Source organism: Cenococcum geophilum (assembly GCF_001692895.1).
Source record: "Cenococcum geophilum 1.58 unplaced genomic scaffold K441scaffold_3, whole genome shotgun sequence".
Lineage (NCBI taxonomy): Eukaryota > Fungi > Ascomycota > Dothideomycetes > Gloniales > Gloniaceae > Cenococcum > Cenococcum geophilum.
The window spans coordinates 4,467,207-4,490,855 of NW_027137561.1; the positions used below are offsets into that span (position 1 = coordinate 4,467,207).

Below are 23,649 nucleotides of genomic sequence, written 5' to 3' on the forward strand. Positions count from 1 at the left end.
CCTAAGGATCTTAGTATAGTACTCTCTTTTATCTAACTACTTAGGCAATCTACTAGCCATTTTAGTAGGCATCCTAACCTATAGCTATAAGATAGGAGCTAAATCTATCCTTACCCTAAAATCTTATAGGAACTATAACTTCTCTTAGGGTAATGCTGACCTTATCTTTATAAAGATAATATTAGACCTTATAAAAGGACATATTAGAATCGCGATAGGGCCTATTATAGTTTTACCTCTTAGCCTAGTGCCAAAATCAGACAGAAGATACTACTAAATTTATAATCTCTTTTTTTTTTTAGTATCTTTAGTTAATAACGCAATCTTAAAAGAATATAGAGTACTAATATACACTACAGTTACCGCTATTTAGGCCTATGTTATTTTTGCAGGCCGTGGATATTTACTACTTAAGAGAAATATTAAAGACATGTTCTATATAGTCCCCCTATCCTATAGGGCAAGAACATTAATAGGCTTTTCCTAGGAAGGTATTACTTACTAAAAATACTGCCTATCCTTTAGTCTTTAAACTGCACCGCTTATATTTAACCTCTTTATAAAAGGCCTGTATTAGATACTTTATTTACAACTACTTTATAAGTTAAAACACTACCTAAATGACTTTATTTTTATTCTTACCAACCTAAATAATTTAGCGGCTGTTACCCAGACTTATATCTCTATTACTAACTCTCTAGATATCCTTTAAAATAGCTTTAAAAATACAGCGGGAACTATTGTTAAAGTTTTAAAATATACTATTAACACTGTATAAATGCAAACTTAATTATCACCACAGAAACAATTATATATTATTAAGAAGGTCACTACCGTACTTTAATACGGCTTATTATTATTCCTTTAAGCCTAGCAGCTTATAGGCTACCTTGTATAGTACACCTATATAATTAAGCTTAGTTGATCTTACTCTAGATCCCTCTAGGTCTTTATTACTACTTAGCTAAAGACTTTAGTAAATAAGTATAAACCTAGGCAATTCAGCACTAAGTTGTAAAATAACTTATATGTTTGGCTTAACCTACTTACTATAAGCAATAGGGTATTGTTTTTTAACAATATTAGGCGTGCCTATATTTATATCTTTACTAATACCTCTACCCAGTTTTGGTTTGGCGGCTTTTACTTCTTTAAGGAATTTAAATATAAAAATAACTGGCAGTGGTATATTACCAATCTCCCTTAATCTTAGGTATTTAGCATATTGCCTAAGCCTAGTTAATAAGTAGATTATATCAATCCAAAAGAGATATATGCTATTGCTTACGCATTTAATCTATAGTCTATTAACTGGCAGCATAGCACGCTATCTATTTACACTAATAGTATAGTGGTTTACTAGGGTATTAAAAAGACTATTCTTTATAGTATAGCAAACAAATCAATTTATAAGATTATGCTAGCTGCTATAGCTTATAATACTATAATATCCGCAAAGTAAATCCTAAGTGATTTAATTAGCTTAGCTAATATACTATCTTAATTCCAGGCTGTAGCTATCCATTAGTTCTGCCCATATTAGGCCTTTAATTTACTACTACTAAAGCTAATAAGTTTTAACTAGGTGCTATAAACCCAATAAACTACTTACAACCGCCTATAAACTTTAAAGATAATATTAATGCGCCATTTAACCTCTACGCACTCCTTCTCTAGTATGGCCTTATATTAGTAATCTATAAAAACTATTCCTTAGCAGTTAACAGCTAGGAGTTATACTATATATTTAAAGGAGTCTTTCCCTACCTGGCTAAGCTATATAAATTAGGTAAATGGATTACCTGCTACGTGTTTAGCACCTCCTAGCTATAAATAGGCAGGCTTAAGGCTAAAACCTTATAAGCCTATATCTCTGCAATTTACTTACATTGTATAGATTATAGCATCTTAATTATAGTATTGAAGGATCCTATAGTACACTAATTACTTACTAAAGCAGCCGCTATCTCTCCCTTAGTAAAAAAGGATAAGCAGCCTATTACTAGGGATATTTTTGCCCAGGTAGTAATATATAACCTATTACTACTAAATATTAATACCAATGCCGCATTCACCCTTGCATTTGCTAGATTTTTATAGATAGGTAAGATTATATATGTTATAGCGGAGCTTAAGAACCAAATGACCTTCCTAGCGAGAAAGGCCACCTAACACGATATTACTTTTACGCCTAGTGGGATAATATTCTGCCTTAAATAGAGTAAAGCCGACAAGTAACACCAGGGCGTTAATGTCACTATTTTAGTAGTAGGCGGCCTATTATACTTAGTTGCTGCTATAATAAAGCTGTTTAATAGGGACTTTTAACCCCTTAACTCCCCCTTATTTAGTCTTAATAGTAAACCCTTTACCTCTTTAGGGATTTATAAGATCCTTTTCTCCTATCTAATAGCTACTAATATTAACCTAAGTAGGTACTTAAACCACTCTTTTTACTAGGGCGCTGCCCAGTTTACTAAAGATTTAGGGTGTTTATATTAGTAAATTTAGTAACTAGGTTAGTAGTTATTAGAAGCCTTTTGCCTATATATTAAAACTAAGACTGCTAACCCCCATTGCCTTAACTCTTACTTCTAGCATAGTGTACCACTCTTAGCATAAGGATTACTAGGTAGTAGGTTAAGATAAGGCATTAATAGGTCTGCAGATTATAGCAAAATGCAATAATATAATAGAATATAGAAGAATGCAATAAGGTAGCAAAATATAATAGAATCTGGTAATATAACAGAAGATGGCAGAATCTGGTAATGTAGCAGAATCTAGTAGAATCTAGTAATATGGCAGAATATAGCAGAATCTAGTAATGTGGCAAAATATGGCAAAATATAGCAGAATTTAGTAATATCTTATTAGGTATAGGAGCTTCGCTTAGGGGCATCTAGTTACTTTAAAGTAAATCCTTAACAGGTTTAAGTACTAGGTACTAGCAAAACTGCTAAAAATTAGCCCTAGAGTGACCTTATAGCCCTATACCTCCCAATTATATAATAAAAATTAAAATATCCCCTTACGTGACTATAATAGATAGATACTAGTGTCTATATATTGCTTAGCAGTGTCTATCTTAGTAATATATAATGCTAAGACCTCTTACAATATTCGCGAATATTAAACGCAGTCACTATCCCTTGCAACGTCAGGGTCCTCAGAGTAAGTGGTCCGTGCGGGAAAACCCACAAATTTCTAAGTACAGGCACCGAATCCAGCTAATTTGATTGGTTAGTTCTTATCGATAACCTGAGGACCTATTTTGACGTTGCAAGGGATATAGCTAATTTACTTTTCCTACCCACTATCCCTTGTACTTAGTATGCATTATATATAGATAGCACTTTAAGGCGATTCTTTAATAGGTGCTAGGAGCTAGCAAAACCGCCAAGACCTTACTTTAGTGCGACTACTACAAGTTAGATAGTTTTGCAGCTATAGGCTTGCGGTTAGGGATATCTAGTTACTTTAGGGTAAATCCTTAGCAGGTTTAAGTGCTAGGTACTAGCAAAACCGTTAAGAACTAGCCCTAGAGTGACCTTATAGCCCTGCGCCTCCTAATTATATAGTAAAAATTAAAATATCCCCTTACGTAACTGTAATAGATAAATACCTTATATATAGCTTAAATAAGTCAAGGATTAAGTCATAGACCCTACGGTCAGGACTCTATATTTATGTATATATTCCACCTAATTTCTATAGATTTAGAATTAAGAAGCTAGTGCCTTAGCTGCCCTAACCGCCTACTAAACTGCTACTAATTAAAAGATTTAGGTAGTAAAGTTACTGTTAAGTGTTACTACCCAGATCCTAGCCGTAAAAGTAATTTATTTAGGAGTTATAAAGGTAATTTAAATAAGGACTTAAGAGGTAGGGTTACCTAGGGAGAAGAGCAAGTTAGTGTTAAGTTAGTGGTAGATAGTAAATAAATATCCTAGGCGCTTTAATACCGAAGTACTCTAAGATATATTACCGTACGGTTATATTATCGTATTTGGTGAGTCCTATAATACTAATTTATAACTTAGATATACTGGAAAATGCTATATTGTCTATGCTGTTAAGAAAGCGGCCGAGGGAGGCGATTTAGGGGAGGTCGTTTATCTAATAGACCCGAATCTACTGTAATAACTTGTTCCTTTCCTATTCTTCTAACTCTTAAGTATTATAGTGCTTACCGGCTTCCGGCTTAAGTAAGTGTTTAATTAAATAGCTACCTATATTACCGCAATCGCGTTCTTATTTCTTAGCTTCTCGTAAGCCTTCTATTTAACTAACTGGGTTTCCTAAGGCGTGGCGGCAGAAGTAACTAAGGTAGGAGCGTCTATTTTGGATAAGAATCTTAGTGTAAAGTGTAGGGAGCTATTGCCACGTATTTATATAGAGCTTGGGTGGCGATTAAGCGGTGTTGATTGACGTGATGTTGATCTTGGCGGTGACGAAAGTACGTGCCCCTCCGTTTAACCGTGCGGCAGCCTGCGGGGCATGCCGGGATGGGGGTGTATTAGTAAACGTTGCGTTTGTATGGCTTTTACTAGTAAAATAGGTGCCCGAGTAGTGCCGTGGCTACCGCCTGCTAAGCCGCCGCTGATCAAAAGATTTAGGCAGTAAAGTTACTGCCAAGAGTTACTGCCCGGATCCTAGTCGATGAAGAAACCTGGCTAATGGCTCCACCCCTACCCTGGATAGTTTGCCTTATCGCTTTAACTTTCCTGCAACCGAATGAATCCTATCTACTACGTATACTAATGCGGAAAGCCTAGCAACTCCTTAATATAAAGTCTATCGAAAAATATAATACTCTTTTTAGCGCACCTATCGCCGTTAACGTTAACATATATTAATTCGTGTGTCATTTATCGCAGCCACAGTAGGGTTAATATACAGAGACAGTTTAAGGGCTTACATTGTGTAAATCGGTTAGGATCCGGGCAGTAACTCTTGGCAGTAACTTTACTGCCCGAATCTTTTGATTAGCGGCGGCTTAGCAAGCGGTTAAGGTAGCCAAGGCACTACTTAGGCACCTATTTTACTAGTAAAAGCCATATAAATGTAATGTTCACCAAATACCCCCTTACCCCGGCATGCCCCGCAGGCTGCCGCACGGTTAAACGGAGGTGCACGTCACCGCCACGTCAATTAACACCGCTTAATCGCCACCCAAACTCTATATAAATACGTGCCAATGGCTCCCTACGCTCTACACCAAGATTCTTATTCAAAATGGACGCTCCTACCTTAGTTACTCCTGCCGCCGCGCCGCAGGAAACCCAGTTAGTTAAATAGAAGGCTTACAAGAAGCTAAGAAATGAGAACGCGATTACGGTAATGCAGGCAGCTATTCAATCAATCTCTCCCGAACACTTGCTCAGGCCGGAAGTTGGTAAACACTACGACACTTTCTGGCCTTCTAAATAGGTGTATCTTGTAGCTTTAAAGAAAGAACTGGAAAGGAACAAGTTGCCGCAGTGGATTCGGGTCTATTGGACCTCCCCCAAATCGCCTCCTTCGGCCCTAATCCCGGCAGCACAGACAATGTAGCATTTTCCGGTACATCTAAGTTACAAATTAGTATAGTGGGACCCACCGAATACGATAATCTAACCGTACGGTAGCATGTCTCGGAGTACTTCGGTATTAAAGCGCCTGGGATGTTTACCTATTTGCCATCTACTACTAACTTAATACTGACTTGCTCTTCTCCCTAGGTAACCCTACCTCTTAAGTCCTTGTTTAACTTACCTTTACAACTCCCAAACAAATTGCTTTTGCACGTCGATTTACCTCTAGCTTCTGTGTTTGCACCAATACAACATTCTCTATAAACCAGCTCTGCATGCCGCTATTAACCGTGGTAACAACAAATACCGGCAAGATAGTTCCAATTATACACTCAATTATGTCTCCTTACACTAGTATCCTCTGGCCAGGACTCTGAAGATTCCGACGACTCCCTTACGTAGCTAAATACTTAGGACTTTAGGTCATCGCAATTCGAGACACAAGCTACAGTTATTCTACCCATGCGACTAAGCAATTAAGTGCACGGCAGGCTAAGCCTAGTTTGGAAATTGCATACTGGCTCGGAGTTAACTGGAGACATAGCTATTCAACTGTGTTTGGCGACTCTGGCAAATGCAACCGTTCCCAATCGATAGTGCTTCAGTATAATCCACTACCATGCTTTATTAAAGCCGTTACCTTATACTGTACTTAATATGTCTACAAAGGAGTCCTCTGCAACTTGATTAGGGTCTGCTATTAATATTAATAATATTGGTGGGGGGCGGTCGGATTACGTTCCCTAATAAGATTTTGTATATTTTGGCGATCGCGATCCAAAATCTAAACTTATAAATATGGGGTGTCTCTGCCACTGCAGTGGCAGAGGCACCCCAAGTTCAACACCACGCCAAGTATTACGACTTTCCTACAGTGACCGAGCAACCCCAAATTATGTTAGGCTAGCTCCAAATCAAAGCAATTGTAGAACTTATATATTTCCACGTGCAACACCATGCCAAGGATCACGATGTAAATTGCTCGGATATAGCTTTACTACGATGCAACGGCTCTACGCCAATCGATTGATCTACGGCTCTAAAATCTAGATCTACAACACTAAAAACAAGCTCTAAGCCACTGATTTTACACCGGCAGAACGAAACTTAGCAAGAGATCCGGGCAGTAAAGTTACTGCCAAGAGTTACTGCCCGGATCCTGACCGCGTGTAAATGATGACACAGCCTTTGCGCCATTTTAAGCACTTGCACCCAAAAACTTACCAAGTGAGTCGGACTAGGAATAGGGCTGCGTACAATTAAGGACTAGGCAATGGACTAGGACAAATTCGGTTTTCCCGCCAGGTGAATTCAGCTCATTATCGCCGCCTTTTCAATTCGCGCTTAATATCATCCTTTACGTCGTGGGACAGCGAATTCTTAACTTTATCAAACTTCGCCTTGTCGATAATGACATTCTCGTACTTCAAGAGTGCTCGTATAGCATGTGGCTTCCCGCCATTAGCAATGGACAGGGTGAAAGGTGTCCGACCGTCTTTGTCTTTCTCATTGGGGTTGATATTGGTGTCCCTCATCAATTCCTCTACGAGCGTTTTGTTGTTCTTCAGCACCGCGCGATGGAGAGGCGCATAACCGCAGCCGGGGCACCGAGGGCTTAGCTGCTCTGGGTCCTGATATTTCGCGGCACGGATGGCATCCAGCATGCTTTCAATTTCGCACCCAGGCTTGAGTGCAGAACATAGATGCGTACAACGACTTGCAGATGCCTCGCTGAGCTGTAGACTACGTGATGCGCTACTTGTAGACCCTCTTCCGAAGGTTTCGTCGAGTGACTGAGGCTGTTGAGCCGGGGTTGGTGGTGACCTTGGACTACCATCAGAGGAGTTTCTTGGTCTCGATTCATATCCCCTAAGCGTTGTAACCTCGCAGTGAAAGTTTGGATCGATCGAGAAACCAGACCAGGTAATGAATGGTTCTAATGTTGTGACATTGTCCGATCTCTGTTCCATAGATCCCTGAGAAATGTTGTAGGCCGAATCGATGGTGGCTTCATCAGCACTTGAGTCCGTCGAAGACGATCTGAGGGATGCAACTTTTTCGGTCCCAGTTGAGTAGAATCCTCGTAATTTCCATAGATGCTCTTGAAGCATCGACGCTTTGGTCTTCTTGCGTCGTTGTCTGTCAATAAGGAAAGTGTTCTCCTCCAAATAGCGCAGGGCAAGATCGACGCATCTGCCTTCGTGTCTATTCTCCCTGTGTTCGCTCCTACGTCTCGCTCTTTGACGAAGAATCGAGAACCACTCGGTGACCCCCTCATAGAGCCTCCTAGTAGTTTCTGGTCCACTACGCTCGGTCCGGTAAAAGTAGTCTATTTCGGCCTCCGGGGCCGCATCGTCTCCACCACGATTTCTTTTTTCCCAAAATTCATTTACTCCTCTAGGTCCGTCGTCGAGATATGAGTATAGAATAGCTAATACACAACCGACAGACCATATGTCGCTCTCATACCCGGTCCTGCTCCGAGGAGAACCGTCCACTTCTGGAGCCTGATACGTTCCCGGACCTCCAGTCGGCCGAGCGGAAGAAAACTGGTTAAAACCCTGCGGGTCAATCTGCAAAAAATAGCCAGAGGATGACATAGATGGAACAGGCAGATTCTTCCCGTGAGCAAACCCAAAATCTGCCAGTTTCCAGACCACCTTCTCGCCTTCCTTTACAAGAAGGACATTGTCCGGTTTGATGTCCCAATGATACATAGCGTAGTCCGTATCCAGTTGTTCGTGTATGAATGCTAGAGCACCGACCAAGTCGCAGGCGTTCCCTACGAGTTGCGCCTTCTCTGACATGGTCTCAGGAGCAAGTTGCTCGTCGCGATAAGCGCTGTTGAGGAAATCCCATAGGTTCATCTCCGCAAGGGGGAAGAATATATAGTTCTGATCGCGACCGCCTCCAAGATGAAGCTCAAGACTACCAAGATGGTACATGATGTTCTTGTTGTATCTCCGTGCATTTTTCATTTTCTTAAGCAGCTTCAGTTCGGAACTGAAATTGCCTGTATCGGTAGCATGGCTTGTTTGCTCGCTCTTATGAAATACCTTCTGGGCAAGCCATTTGTGGGAGTCATTGACCATGGTTCTATCGTCCGTCCTCCAATGGCCATTCGCAATCTTGATCTTATATACAGTGCCGGATGCCCCATGCCCAATGGGTTGCGGGATTTCGACGTAGGGAAGTCGGCAATGAGCCTCGTCGCCCAGGTACTCTATGTCCTTACCCTCCACGAAGACAAGAGCAGAGAATATGTATTGATTGTCAGTGAAGCTTTTGTCGAACGGAGATCCGAAAAGCCTCTCTGCTTCCGTAGACTCGATGGGTATTTGGCTATTCATTAGGGGTGGTAGAGGGAGGTTGCCATTCATCAGCCTCTCGATGCTGAACCTGTCCTTGCAATATACTAGCGTCGCGACCGCCGCGAGTAATCCTTGAGAAGGATCGTCATCTGGACCTCGAAGTTTCTTAACTAGCTTAGCGGCGAGAGTAGGATTTTGAGGGATGAATGCCTGAACTAATCTTTCCAGCTCATTGACTCCAAGGATGGTCCTCAAGGATCCCACCGGCAGGAATACTCTCGTCCTATCGCCTTTGTGGACAAGTTGCTTCTCCAACTCACTGGCCAGCTCTCGGACTATCGGCGGAACGCCTTGGAGAGCCGCAGCCATCGTCATTAAAAAGCTGCCTCGGCAAATCCTCCATCGCCAATTCTATATGCATCAGCGCTTCCATGCGGCTGGAATATGCCAACACAGAGATGCGGGGCTGTACAGCACGTGATATTACNCCCGCCGAATTCGTGAAGTCGTTCGTTCGCACAATGTTGCAGCCTTGTGTTTTATGAACCAATCAATTACTAACACGTGATCTCTTTCATTGGAAAGGAGAGCCGCAGCCGGTCATGATGCCATAGCCACGATCGTACGACCTGTAGCCTGGTTGCCTACAATCCCACCTGGTGCATATATAGTTGCACTAAACGCTACAGCGCCGAAAAGCTAGCCTGGGCCAACTTTGGCGCATTCCGAGGCTCACTTTGGTTACCAGATGAAACGAATGCGCCTCGAGAAGTATCTCTCAACTGTGGTTGCAACATCATGATTCGTCAAACATTGGTCGGTCGCTACTACAGCGATTACACAAAGTTACTGGATTGTTTGCAGAAGGTTTTCCCAGGCCAAGCAGACTTTAGGCTTCGTGTTTGTATCCCTTTTTCGATTCTGTCGTCGGCCTTTCGTGAGCTCACTGGTGCATAGCTTACAAACAATACATGGTCATTTATGGTTCCTCGTGAGGTCACTGAAGTAAGTCGTCATGCTCTTACATATTACCTACATTGTATTCCTATTCTAATTGTTGCAAGGCTGAGCTCAGGTAAATGAACCTATTATTAGCTTTGAAAGCCTGTCTGCGTCGGCTTACTCTAACTGGTTGGTTAGGGATGCGAGGGATTGACTCCACAGCGCTAAGCCTACATATGTGGCTGCAACGCCTCGCACCGGTCAGAACTATCCGGCAAGGCCCCCGAGAATCAGGACAATAGATTACCTCACAATAAAGCCCTGAGAAAGATTGCTCATCCAACAGGAACGAGTGTAGAAGTGATTTGGAACCTTCCTCTATCTCTTGTAGAGCGATTAATTAATTTGAGCACATTCTACTACATTCTGAAAATGTGATCTGCTATAATGCCTTCATCGGATTTCCTATCCCTCGCCACCAACGCCAATAATTTCCTTTCCTCATTTGAAAAAGAGGCGTCCTCGTGTACAGATAGCGGGGCAAATGCTTGTGTAGATGTCCTCGACTTCGGCACGCGTGATCAAGGTGCGTGATGGCAACTCTTATGCCAACTGCGATAGGCAATACTCATGAACAAGATGAACATGCAGTTCGGAACAGACGATTTACTGGGAGAAAGGAACTAGAGGAGTTTTTCAGAAATGATGTGCCTTCCGCGGATAGCATTCGGATATTGTAAGGCCAAATACTCGTAACAGCTGTCGCTGAGCTAAACACGCACGTAGCTTCATCTGCCAGCGAGATTCGTGGAGTCCGCTCAATGTCACAAAGGATATGCTAGAGTGCATGGTCAACCATCACAGTATAATGCTGCAGGTTTATGACCTCATTCGCTGTTTTAAAAACCGTAACATCCAGACAGACGACACTTTCTGCTGTCCAGTACGGACACGACGTACATCACAAACTTCGGGTAAGAGCTCTTCCTCACATAATTAAGTCGTATTAATCTAAGGAGCTTCTAGAAATTTGCTACAGTTACCGATATGCTGATATTAAGATGAAAGCGGGCGCAGAATCCTGGGTCGTCAGGCAGAGCGGTGTTTATCATAAATACGTCAAGGAGAGCAACCAATCAACATGGATCATGCTATCTCCAATGCCTTCTTCATCAATTGAGAAAAAAATTAAGGAGGGAATTCGGGATTCAGACGCGAGGTCTGAGGTTTTGTCCAACCATATGCTATTACATCCAATGCTCCTTTCAACATGCCTCCCTAACTGGAGGTGCTACTTCGAACCGTTCGATCATGAACTGGCAGATAAAGTAAGTGCACGGACGATAAGTTAGCTTTGTGCACTATTATCTGATATTTCTAGTATAACCAAATCGCGACAACGCGCCTCGATGAACCGTTATCCCTCGACGACGAAGCATTACGGCGTGTTCATCACCTCGAGCAAGAGTTACAACCACTACATGCAAACTTCAAACATTTTGAGAGAATTTTGACTCATTTGCAGGAAATAAACAATAGATGTTTTCATCTCAATACAAAAAAGGAGGACATCAATGATACGTTGATAAATTTTGTCACAGAGTTGTCTGCCTACAACGAAAACGCGGAATTCTTGGTCCGGCGGGCTCAAGGGATCGCCAAACAGATATCGCAGACGTTAGGCTTGAAAAATCAGAGTATTGCTCAGGAGCAGAGCGAAAATGTTTTCAAGCTTACCAAGTCAACCGTTGATGATTCAGTGACTGTGCGAGTAATCACTTTGGTAACGTTATTTTATCTTCCATCTTCGTTTATTGCAGTAGGTTGAGTCCGATTCTTTCTTGTCTGTAACAGGATATTGACAAGTGGCAGACTGTTATGGGCATGAATTTCTTCGTTCAGGACCTAGAGACTCACCGCATTATTGTTTCCCCCCAATTTTGGATCTATTTCAGTGTATCAATCCCGCTAACTATAATTACAATCATCTTTTGGAGGTGGCAGGCACGCACAGGTTTCATAACAAAAAGGCTTGCAAAAAGGACTGACATCGCAGAAAAGAGTGCATCTGATATGGCATAATAACGAGACAACACTTTGCTTCTGTAACATATAGAGATTCATAATCGTTCGTCTACCAAATAGTGCCCTTTTTAGGCGCTGATTCGTGGCCCCTCCAATCTCCCTGAAGAACGAGTCCTATTCCTGCAAATGTCTGAGCGGTATGTCATTAGTACTGCCGATTCCAGCTGTGCTTTGCTGCCCTTCCAGTTGTTGCTCGTCAGTCTGCTCGGGATACTCGTCCAGCGGGATTTTCCGGCCCGGGTTTTGCTGCAAAAGAAGCTTCAAGTAATAGCTTATCTCATACATGCGGTATTCAAAGGCAACATTTGTTCCCTTCTGGACTATAGGGCCGTTATTTTCAATTAAAATGAACTTGGCAGCTACTAAACCTACAGATTTCATGTATGCTGTCGAGGCTTTTCTTATGCGTGTCCGGTACAAGCACAAAACATGCAATCCAACTAAGCAAGTTTAATCCACTGCCAAAAATTTTAGCGGGCTATATGATTTAAAGGAATAAACAAGGTATCGAGAACCTACGCGAATAAACCGAATACGCCTTCTAAATGCATTTTACTCTTTACCATAGGCATGGTAAATATCGACAAGATACCAGCGCAGAAGAAGTTGAGTAGAACCTAGGGTCTGGGTTCAGTAACTTTAATAATCAAACCCTTCGGATGGCTCACTGCAAAGCTCATTCCAAGCTCACGGGTCAAGAGCGGATAGACTTCCGCACTAACAACGAAAGCTGCTGGTCCCTCTCCGATCGAGTAAGCCTTTTAGAAAGGTCAGCATCCCGCTTGCAGTTCTCCAGGGTCAAATGATGTTCATACGGCAGTAAATAGAATGGAGAGTGCTTTGAATGCCGCCTTGGGATTGTACTGCACAGGGTATTGTATTTGACCACTCTGGTCATGTGGAAATGCTAAAAGAACCATGGCACAGATAGTTAGTAGTGTTGCCATTGCGGGGAAAGAAATATTAAGGAGGAAGCGGCGACCCTGATGGAGTCAGTAAGGAACGTATCTTTGGCGACAGGACGGCTACCTTGCTTTCTATCAATGGGAATACCGCCCACGTGCAACTACAGAACCATTTAGTAGAAGTCCGCTTATGAATAATCTGACTTCACTCACATGAAATTAAATGCGCCAATTAGCAGCGACATAGACAAAACTTCCCGCTCCGTTTGTGCAGGGATACTGTCTCCTACGGGTATTCCTAGAGAATCCGCATATATTGTTGATGATAGGAAGGCTAAAATATTAAACTAGGGGTAGTTAGAAATAAAAAATCGTACTTGCAAGCTGGCTAGGTATGTACTCACTCCACAAGCCTGCTGCGCTATCATCACAGCGGCACTGGCATACATAGCCCTAGATGGAGTCAGCTTTCGCCTTTCGATTGACGACTTCCACTAGCTCTTACCTGCGAACCCTTCCTCGTTTCCGCAGGAGTTGTAGACGCTGCCTAAAAGTTGTCGGCGTAAAGAAGTCTGAGCGCTGGGACTGCATACGCCATCGCGACGAAAATACTAGCTCTAGTGCGAACAATATACGGGCTCCAAAACTTTCCGGTACAATGGCGCTTTTTCGCTTAGTGCGATCTCCATCGGAGCTTCTAGGGTCTACCGAGACACCGTTGCTATCGTGGTTGGTAGCTCCAGAAGCAACCAAAACGGACTCACTACTCGAAACGTTTGATCTGCTATTCCTATAGTCAATGGATCTGAGTAGCCATGGTATTTCCTCCTTCAATCGTAGACAGCTTAGGTAGAGATCGCCACAGGCCACAATTGGACTCGGGAGGTTATGGAGATGAATGAAAGCTTCGAGGGCATCTCCAATCCGATTTTGTTTGATATACCATCGAGGGGATTCTATAGCCAGGAAGACGGATCATTATTGGTTCTTATATAATAAAAAGCAGAGAAAGAGAGGTGCGTTTTGAGAATGCCTTACCCACGCAGAAGTAAACAAGGGAGAGGAATATGAATGCTGGGAAGGCTGGCGCCAGAACCATGATACGCCAGTTTGAATCGCTGGAATTTAGTTTATACACCAAACGGTTTACCGCAAATCCTAAGAATATCCCGAAAGTATCGAACAATTGCCAGCACGTTAATAGCATCCCTGGAATCCGGTTAAACTTTCAATTCTCTTTACGATTCGCTCCCATTTTATCTCACCTCTTATCTCGTCCGGAGAGATCTCGGAGATATATATCGATACTGGGGTATGTAAATCAATCTATGCCTCGAGGGCACAAGATAGTGCTGCTCACCGACTGATGCCTTCGCTCCCATGCTGATTTAATAGTTAATGCATTATATCTAATTTCGATACCGATAATTTAAATTCTTACCCGATTCCAAGTAGCAGTCTACATGCAAGCAGTTCTTGCCTAAGACAATATCGTAAGGTTAAAACTTTGTGTGATTAGAGTAGCAACGTATTCATACCAAGTTCTCGTGCAAGCAGCCCCTATCAAAAATTGCCAGTGTCAGCAAACTCTAACCGCATCGAAAACTGTAGACCTTGCTACTCACCGATAACCGAGGCTAGGCTAAATATGCCCGCCACTGTTAGAGCTCCTCGCCTATGTTGAGCGAACAACTATATTAGCCAGTCTTTCTCAAGAATTTAGTCGAGACGCGCGCCGTAGGGGTAGTTGCTGCAATTCTCACCTCCCAGCAAGCTTATCGTTCACCGCATCAGAGAAAATACAGCCTATCGAAGCGGAAAAAAATGGCGCTGCGAGAATTGCACTAAATATCCAATTGGATCCTCCCCTACCCTTTATCTTGAAGTCAATGGGCCAGCGGAGGTTAGCCCCTATTCTCAGAGTCAGCGCTCCCTGCGCTAGTGCTAACAGTCGATACTGAGATGCGATGAACGGCACGAGTAACATCTTGTTTTTTTACGTACCATTCATAGAAGATTGATCCCAGCCCCTGTAAATAATTAGTATATATCTGTGGTAGATTAAACAGGAAAACGGCTTCAAAATCGCCAATGAAATTGCCAGTAGGGCTTACTGGGTTATGGCTGCAACGATACAGGTCATCATTACAAGTTTATGAGGCTTGCTTAACCCTTTAATATGTTCCCACGAAGTGGGCGGTTTCGCTCTCTTAAAGGAAAGTCTCTCATCCTCTGTTAAACCCTCAGTCTCTTGGCCGTTACGAATCCTCGTGAGTGTCGCGTCCAAATCTTTAAATCCAATTGCCCCTTTCGCAAAAACGGATTCTGGTACATAATCCTTCAGGTTGTGTTCCGTCCAAAATGCCCCGGCACGTTCTTCGATATCCTCATCTTCCATTTCCTCCAAAGGGTTGGAGGCACTATGTTGCGCCGTACGGTTAACCAATCAGCCGCTCGTATTTAGGGAAGGATTGACTAACGGTGCCCTTGGTGGATCATTGTGTGTCGGATTCGGCGTTTGAGAGGCCGACATGGTGGATGTTATGAGGAAACGAAGTGGTTATACAACGGTCGCTGCACTTCATGGGCAAATTCTGCTCTACGTCGTAGAAGCAAAAATTTTCGCGAAAAGGCAATAAGGCTGTGGAAAGTCTGCTCTTCGAGGCATGAGATTACTTAAGAATGATCCCCGTTTTGAATGAGCCAATAGTAAGGCGGTACGGCGTAACCGAGCTGGATACTTATCCCGGGGTACAGCTGAGCATGGTCCGGAAAAAGTTGAACGTGGTCGCCGATAGGATCAGCGAAAGCTGGGCGTGGTCACCGATGGAGCCATCGGAAAAAGGTTAGCGGTACCCATCCCTTCGTATATACAGCATCCGGTGGTTAGCGCCTTACTAGCGACGCCTCTCAGGCGGAGACCCTTATACGGATTAGTATGAGGTTCCCTGTCTTGGCAGCGAGCTTTATAATACCTCAATATCAAAAATATATAAAGCTTTTCAAAATAAATGATTGTATGGTAGATTGCCTATATATAAATATTTCTGAAGTTACAGTAGCCAAATGAGTGTTAAAATCAACCCTTAGCAATTAAATGAGTGTCCAAATGTCTCCTATAAGCCCCTGATCTTCCTCTAAGCTTTCTACTGTCCTCTACTACTTGGTAGGTCAGCCTTCTGCTTTAATTACTGCCTGTAGGCGTGTAGGTATAGAAGTAACCCAGTTCTTAAAGAAGTAAGCCTCTAGGTTCTCCTATGTAGATTTAATTGCTGCCTGTATTGGTTTTTTTAAGGTTAGGCAAGGCTTCTACTAAGCTATTTAAGCCTTTATCTGATTCTAAATGCCCTTACTTAGGTTAAGATCTGGGCTGTTTGCTGGCTAATTAAATAACTTAATATTGTCTTCCTGGAATTGGATAATAGTAATATAAGCTTTATAGTAGGTAGCGTTGTCTATTTATATAATTATTAGGGTGGTTCTAAGTTTGTAATTAGGGAAATATATAGCGTACTTAATATTATAAAAGTTGTAGAATTCTTTAAGCTTTAAATAGATATAATTTAGGAAGCCTTAAATAGTAATATTACCCTATTCTGCCTTATTCCAGAATAGTAGAGGGCCCTTTTTTGTACCGCAGAATGCAGCCTATACTATTGTATAAGGTATATTACTAAATTTAGGATAGAGGCAGGCAGGATTAAATTGTTTACTAGGTCTTCTAAAGATAAAGAGTTGCTAGTGGCCACTGCGGTGTATAGCTGTCACGGTACTGGCAGAAAACGGCAGAACTTGGCTGGCAGAACTTGGCAGAACTTGCGGTCACGTGACTACAGGACCACATAAAAGAACCCTACTTCGACCGGCGCTGCTCTTCTTCTCCTTTCCTTTCTCTAGCTTTAGATCCTCGTTTACAGACAATCCAATCGTACAGGCTTGCATGCGTCCTTCTTGCTGTGCTCGTGCCTCGATTGACTGAGTCGCTAACAATAGCTGCCTTATCTGTCTATATAACTCTCCACTAATCCTCTACTTAGGAGTGACGGTAAGCCAATATAAACGCCAATTGGGCGTGGTAGTGAGCTGTAGTAAGCCAGGGCTTTGCTTGAGCGACGCATTATTAGAAGCCTTCCTTAAGATATTAAGTAACTATAGAATTAGAATAAGGTACTCCTACGTAGAAGGAAAGCTCTAAGTAGGTAAGACAACGTGCCTAGTTATTCAACTTTAGGAAATTAACTAGACAATATTAAATAGGTAAGCCGTATATAAGAGCGTTACGGTAACCTCTACGCGTTAGGGTATATGCTTTATTAATAATATAGTAGATAGTAGAATATAGTTGCTTAACTAATGCAGCAATGCAAGAGATAGGGTTTTGAAGGTAGTAATAGAGGCCTTTAATTGTGCATTTTAGGGAGTAAGGAATAAGTACTTAAGCGTTACTTTCCTTAAGCTATTAGCAACGTTAAATACGTTCTATAGCTTGCTCCTTTTATTCCTATTCCTCGCGTCTTTCCCGTTGATTAAGACGAGCAATTGCTTAATAAATGCGACGGTTTGAGGTAGTAGGCGTTAGAGTAAAACTAGATGCAGCAGAGTAAGTAGAGGGAGTATTTAGCACAGTTATACTACTAAAGAAGTTAAAGAAGCTTTTAAAGCTAGGAAGGCGAAGTGGAGCTCTAGGAGGATTAGGTAAAGTAGGTTTTAGAGTTCCTTTTATATGGGAAGGATTGTACCTAGGAGAAGGCATAATAAATACCTTTAAGGATAGAATCTAAAAGATTTTAGTTAAAACTTATTATAGGAATATATAAATTTAATATAAAAGTGGTAAGAATAGTATTAACTTATAACAGGCGCAAATAAACATTTTTATATTTAAATCTATAGAGCCCTTACAATTTCGCCAAGACCTAATATTTATCCAAACTTAAAAACCTTATCTGTAACCACCGCTATTAATATCTATTTTAATAGCGTGATTGGTATATCTAAGGGCCTATTTCTAACTTTTATAATATTAGCTAGGAAAAAAGCAAGTCATTTTTAAACTTTGTTACCACTAAAAAAGTTATTTAGAGGCTTAAGGAACGTTATAATAGAGGCTTAAGGAAGTTAAGGATTGTTATAAATAACATGTCAGTGGCTTAGAAGAGGGATAGGAAACTAAAAGACATATTGTTAATTAGTAGAGACTTCCTAAGTTAGGTTCCTTACCGCGTGGAGTTTACCAATATACCTAATTATAATGCGGCTGGCAGAGGCGTTAAAAAGCTTTAAATTGACTATTAGGTAAGGTTGTTCGGCAGTCTCTTTTTAATATTCAGCTGCTAAGACGAAATGCACTGAATTTAGGTTAGTTAGTGGCTTAATTATAACGCTAACCACTAAAATTAACAGGATGCTTATCTCAGTAAGCGACTTAGCCGGTAACCAAGATAGTAAATCTCGCTAGTACTTAACTAGTATAGCTTTACTATACCCTTACTAGTGTGATAGAATTAGGGTTAGTTAGGATTACTTAATAATACTATCTTAGTTGCCGTCTAAGGGCCTTTAGTGCGAAAATGTATAAGTGCCGACTTAGCAGTCAAACGCGATGCTACTAAAGAGTAATATATCTCTACTAGTTAACTAGTTAACCACTTTAAAAGGTAATTAATTTTATTTTAAGGGCCACTTTATTTATCTATGTACTTATTTATAAGATAAAGTTCTAAAATTACGGGTCGAAATTTCTTAACGTGATATTTTACGACGACTTATAAATCCTCTCTTAATGCCTTAAAGCAAGCGGTATTACCAACGCCAACGTGGTGACTTGCGCTATAACCCCTTAACTCCTCTAGCCTCTTTAACTCCTCCTAAGGCCTAGTTATATACTGCCTAAATAAAATATATATTAACCTTAACTATCCCACAGCTCTGGAGGCTTATATTAGATAGTTTCGAACCCTAGAATATTAAGCATCAGACGGAAATACTTACCCGTGCTATATGCCGACTCCTTAGGGGAAAGAATCCCTATACTTAGTAGGTTAGGGCGCTTTGCCAACTGGTTTATAAAATAGGGGACACCATACTTATTACAAAAACTAGCTTTAGTAAAAGTATTATATTCTATACTTTCTTAGTCTTAACTAGCCAGATTATAATATAGCTTATCCTATTAAGTAAGCTAGGGGGGGAATAGGTTAAGTTAATTTGTTAATACCCTAGTACAAACCCATATTTAATATTAGCGGATATAAAATTCCAGAACCCTTAACTGCTCGAGGATATTAAGAACGGTGTATATACCTATATACTACTTAGGCTAGAGCAAGCTATATCTCCTAAATTCTAGAAGATCCTACAGGATCTATCCTTTTAGTATTAAGTTAGACTAGTAGCTATTAATAAGTGTTATATACTCTACCAGTGGAAAGAGTTTTAGAGCGACTTTATTTTAATCTATAAGCTACGCCGGTCTCTCCTATTAAGTATTATTTTCTTTAGCTGCTCTATAACTATAGACATTAAGACGGAGCAAGTAGGAAAAAAAATAGTAGGTTTTAGCCGGAGGGAACTAAACCGGGTATATTAAAAATTATTTATACGTCTATTAACCAACCGGATATCTTAATTTATGTGTTTCCGATACCAAAAGGAAAGATAAACTGCTATAAGCAGTTATACTTCTTACTTAACTAAGCAGTTAAGTCTTTAGGCGGTGGCTTAACCCCTTAGAAAATCCTAAAAATAATTATATTTCTTGACGGTAGAAGACGTATCGCAGTAGTCTCTTAGTACCTTAAGGAGTCTCTTATCTAAAAGGGCTACTCAGCACGTCTTATAAACTAGATAGTTAGGATATATACATCTTATATAGCGAAGTATAATCAGGATAGGATATATAATATCTTCCGCAGTAAACAGTTAGATATTTAAATTATAGTAGCTATAACTACTTTCGGAATAGGTATAGATATCCTGGATATTTATATAGTTGTCTAATAGAATTTCCTAATTATAGATAATATTAGAGATCTATAGTAGAGGTTTAGTTGTATAGTAAGGGGTTATAATAAAACCGGAGTAGCTGTATTCTTTGTGCCATATTAGGTGTTTAATCGGTTAGGATATTAGGAGTTAACTTAAGAAGAAGTTACTAGTTAAATAACGTCTAAGCCAAAACGTAGACGTAATATACTCTTACGCGATCGCCGGGTAAGTCGGTTATAGTAATTATTTTCTTAAGGGAGCAGTCGCGAGTCCGATTTAGATTATAATAGTAACTTATTAGACTAGTACCCTTATTTAAACTAGGAACTTAACGGCATAGCTACTAACTAGTTAACTAGTAAGAATAAAGTTTATCCCTAGATAAAGCAGGAGATTAAAAGTAGGGACTCTATAAACGATTATTAGAGGGCTATGCTAAATAGCAACTGCTACTATAAATACCTACTTAAGTTTCTCTAGGAGGACAAATGTGATCCTAAGATATAAGCTCTAAAGGCACTATAAGAGAGTTGCTGTAACGGTATAGGTTATAACCCTAATTTTCTTATTATAACCACTGCGCCGACTACTCCTATCTTCCTTTAAAAACTAACCTTAGGCTTAAAGCAAGGTATTACTCTCCAATAGCTGGTTAAGTGGTATTAAGTATAAGCGGATAAGTTGGTTCTAATAGAAGAGAGATTTACTCCAATGCCTTCTTTATATTTCTTACCTAGTTACTACTAGTGGGTAATTACATATGCCTTTAATAAGGTTACCTCAGTTACTAAGTTTCTAATATAAACTATAGAAGATCTCCGCAAGTATTTCCTATTAGATAAATAGAAGCACGCTATAGCTTAGGGAGAGTAGCTAGTTTAGTTCCTTTGCCAGAATATAGATAGCATACTAGCTAAGTAGTTAGAGTCTAGGAAATCTAAGAAACTGGTATCTAGCACTAGTGACTCGTCACCTAGGGCTAGTAGCGCTAGTAATAGTAAGCTTATAGCTAATAAATAAAGGGTATAGGTTGTAGAAAGACAAACTAAAATTAATAATAAGACTGCTTTACTAGTCGCATTATAGCAGAAGAAGCTTATAGAGAACTATATACGCTTATTTAGCTTAATACCAGAATTCCCCTTCTTAACGGTAGTGCTATCTTTAGCTAGAGGAGTTACTCTATCTCCCCTTAACTAGTGTAGTATACCATCCCCTCCGCCACAGTATAACTAGTCGCCAGGACGAGGTTGTAGTAGTTTATACTAGTCGCAGCAGTAAGAAATTAAATGTGAGTAGTTACAGGAACTAGAATCGTAGAGTAGTAAAAGCGTAGTACTAAAGACTAAACTACTGGTGCTAAAGACTTAACTAATAGTGCCGGAGACTTAACTAGTAGACTCGTAGACTGCTTCGCTAACCGATAGTATAGAGCCTAGCTTAGAACCACCTATAACTCCTAGCAGTGGAATTCGTAGAGGTAGGAAAAGAAGGGTAAAGACTGCAGATTTTACTGCCAATAAGATACAGCGGGGTTTAGAGGGTATAGCTTTTATCTCGCATAGGCGGTTAATATTAGCACCTATTAGTAAGAATTTTAGCGGCCTAGTGTTAAAAAACCATAGTAAAGATATAAGAAATGATGGGCGAGATAGGCGTAAGCGGTCGTTAATACTAAAAGCTATATATTTAGGAATATAGGAGGTGTAAATAAGAAGGGCTTAGCATTCCTAGATAGTTTACCTTTATTACGTACTAGTAGGGTATAAGCAGTTAATCTCCAAGTAAACTTTTATATTAAATTAAACCAGAAAGTAGTTAAGGAATTAATTGGCCTATTTATTTAACTATTCCAAAGGCTATAAGTCACCACTTATTTATCCCAAAAAGAGAATTATAAACCTATCTATTAAACTATCTACTAAACTATAATCTACTAGTTATATACGCGATTCCTTAAATAGCTTATAAAATATACTCCTTATTATTATATACGTCTATAAATATAGGCCTAGGCTAACGGGTTAATTAGGAAAGAGCCTAAGTAGTTAATAATAGAGGATTTTAAGTAGCCCAATTATAAGGAGTAAACCACTAGGAGAGAGGCCGGCGAGTTAAAGCGGAAGGAGTCTGAGGGGTTAAAGCTAAAGGAGTAAAGCGTTAGGAGGGAGTCTAAGGAGTTAGGTAAGGATTTATGGAGATACGCAAGAGCGGCTAAATTAAGGAGTTAGGAGGAACTGGTTAATCTACTAGCGGAGGTATACTATTATGCCGCTTTATCCAGTCTAAAAACCAAGCTACCTATTTCTTAGAGTTGCTAGTAAACCGGCCAACCAGTTAACTAAGACTTAAGATATTATTAAAGTAATTAATAACGTGCGTATTGTATTACCGTATAGTAGCAACTTATTAGAGAACAGATTAAGTGGTTATACTTAACAGTTTAGTTAATTGTAAGTGTTAAGACTCGCTACTACTATATATTAAGGTAGAAGGAACGCCAAAGCAGTTAACCTACGTATAATGCCAATTATAATAGCACCTTAATAACTCGCCATATTAAGAAGATTGGTCTAATATTCCTCTGTCAGATAGACTGGTAGTAGTTAGGTAGATATGCTTAAGGCTACGCTATAAAACGCCGGAGCACTACGACCAGTTAATATCAGAGTACCCCTACTAGTTAATATTCGACCTGCGGAGAAGGCATATAGCTATTATTACCTCTCCCTAAGAGGTATAGGCTCCTTATTATCTAATAGCTTAATAGGGTTAGACTGCTACGACTCCTATAAGGCATACGGACGTTACTATCTCTCCCTAAAAAGCAGGGGCTGCTTATTATCTAACTACTATAACTACCGAGACTGCTAAGACTGCTCTTAGCCGGCATTACCCTTATTCTTATTACTGCTAATTTAAGTTAGCCTACTTAAGGAGCCGAAGCGGATAGCATATAACTAAAGAGGCTAGCAGCGGTTAACTGGGTCGCGGTTTATGTCCTAGGTTAACTACTAGCCTACTTAACCCCTATAAGCGACTGCTGCCCACCTATCTATAGCGATAGTATTAAAGGTGCCTATTAACCAGTCCTTAATATTATTTAGAGTCACTATGTTTACGCCCTTAGGTAGAGTCCAGTCACAGAGCCTATTAGAGTAAAGGTAAAGCGATAGCTGTTAAATCCGTGACTTTAGAAACCTAGCGGTATATATCTTAAACGGGTTAAGACAGAGGATATTAAAAAAGTTAACGTTAAGGAGAGAGGAGTTGGGACGGCTAGCGAAGCTATTAAGATTATAAATGCTAACTATAATAAGTGATCTACTATAAGTAGTCAGTAAGACAGTTTTCTTAAAATAATAACGTAAGAGATGTTAGGTATAAACCATATAGTAACTTAAATAGGTGGACTATAAGGAGTAAGGAGTTAGTAAGTAGTTATTAACTATAATAAATAAGGCAAAGAGAGTAGAAATAAGGGCAGTCTTTAACTAGTAGTTATAGAAGAAGTAGTTAACGATAAGCTAAATAAGTAGTTAGGGGGGGAGGAGGGTAGTAAGCAATAAGCCGAATAGGTGGTTAAGGGGTCGAGGGGGTGAAGTGCAGTAGTTAAGTTAAGTGAAGTTAAAGTAAAGCAGTTAATAACCTCTATCTTTAGTATAAAATATATTATTAATTGCCTTTATATAATCTCTAAGTGCTAATAGCTTAGTAGCAGTAGTAGATTACTCTTTATCTTTAAATAAAATAGAAATAATCTTATTAGGTATAGCAACATTTTAAAGATTAAACGAGTAAATCTTTTCTTTAAGAAGCTCTGTATTATTGGCAAGAATATTA

The 23,649-nt window shown here is 40.2% G+C and overlaps 3 protein-coding genes across 3 annotated transcripts; 1 reads left to right on the forward strand and 2 right to left on the reverse strand.

Moving 5' to 3' along the window:
* Positions 1–6,568: 6,568 nt before the first annotated feature.
* Positions 6,569–9,285, reverse strand: K441DRAFT_652315 (kinase-like protein). The gene has a single exon (XM_067647350.1). It carries the CDS (start codon positions 9,254–9,256, stop codon positions 6,896–6,898), a length of 2,361 nt encoding a protein of 786 aa, XP_067509496.1. The 5' UTR covers positions 9,257–9,285; the 3' UTR covers positions 6,569–6,895.
* Positions 9,286–10,122: 837 nt separating this feature from the next.
* K441DRAFT_165358 (uncharacterized protein) lies at positions 10,123–11,970 on the forward strand. Its single transcript, XM_067640284.1, has 6 exons — positions 10,123–10,415; positions 10,481–10,565; positions 10,616–10,803; positions 10,856–11,157; positions 11,211–11,648; positions 11,702–11,970. Exons 1-6 carry the CDS (start codon positions 10,277–10,279, stop codon positions 11,909–11,911), a joined length of 1,362 nt encoding a protein of 453 aa, XP_067509497.1. The 5' UTR covers positions 10,123–10,276; the 3' UTR covers positions 11,912–11,970.
* K441DRAFT_652316 (MFS general substrate transporter) lies at positions 11,748–15,461 on the reverse strand. Its single transcript, XM_067647351.1, has 19 exons — positions 15,300–15,461; positions 14,934–15,239; positions 14,824–14,849; positions 14,583–14,730; positions 14,445–14,494; positions 14,358–14,379; positions 14,261–14,299; positions 14,180–14,202; positions 14,085–14,126; positions 13,858–14,028; positions 13,325–13,775; positions 13,224–13,272; positions 13,033–13,166; positions 12,944–12,980; positions 12,730–12,897; positions 12,583–12,672; positions 12,434–12,531; positions 12,287–12,372; positions 11,748–12,234 (listed from the first exon to the last, which is right to left on the reverse strand). Exons 1-19 carry the CDS (start codon positions 15,350–15,352, stop codon positions 12,029–12,031), a joined length of 2,199 nt encoding a protein of 732 aa, XP_067509498.1. The 5' UTR covers positions 15,353–15,461; the 3' UTR covers positions 11,748–12,028.
* Between the last annotated feature and the right edge of the window lie 8,188 nt (positions 15,462–23,649).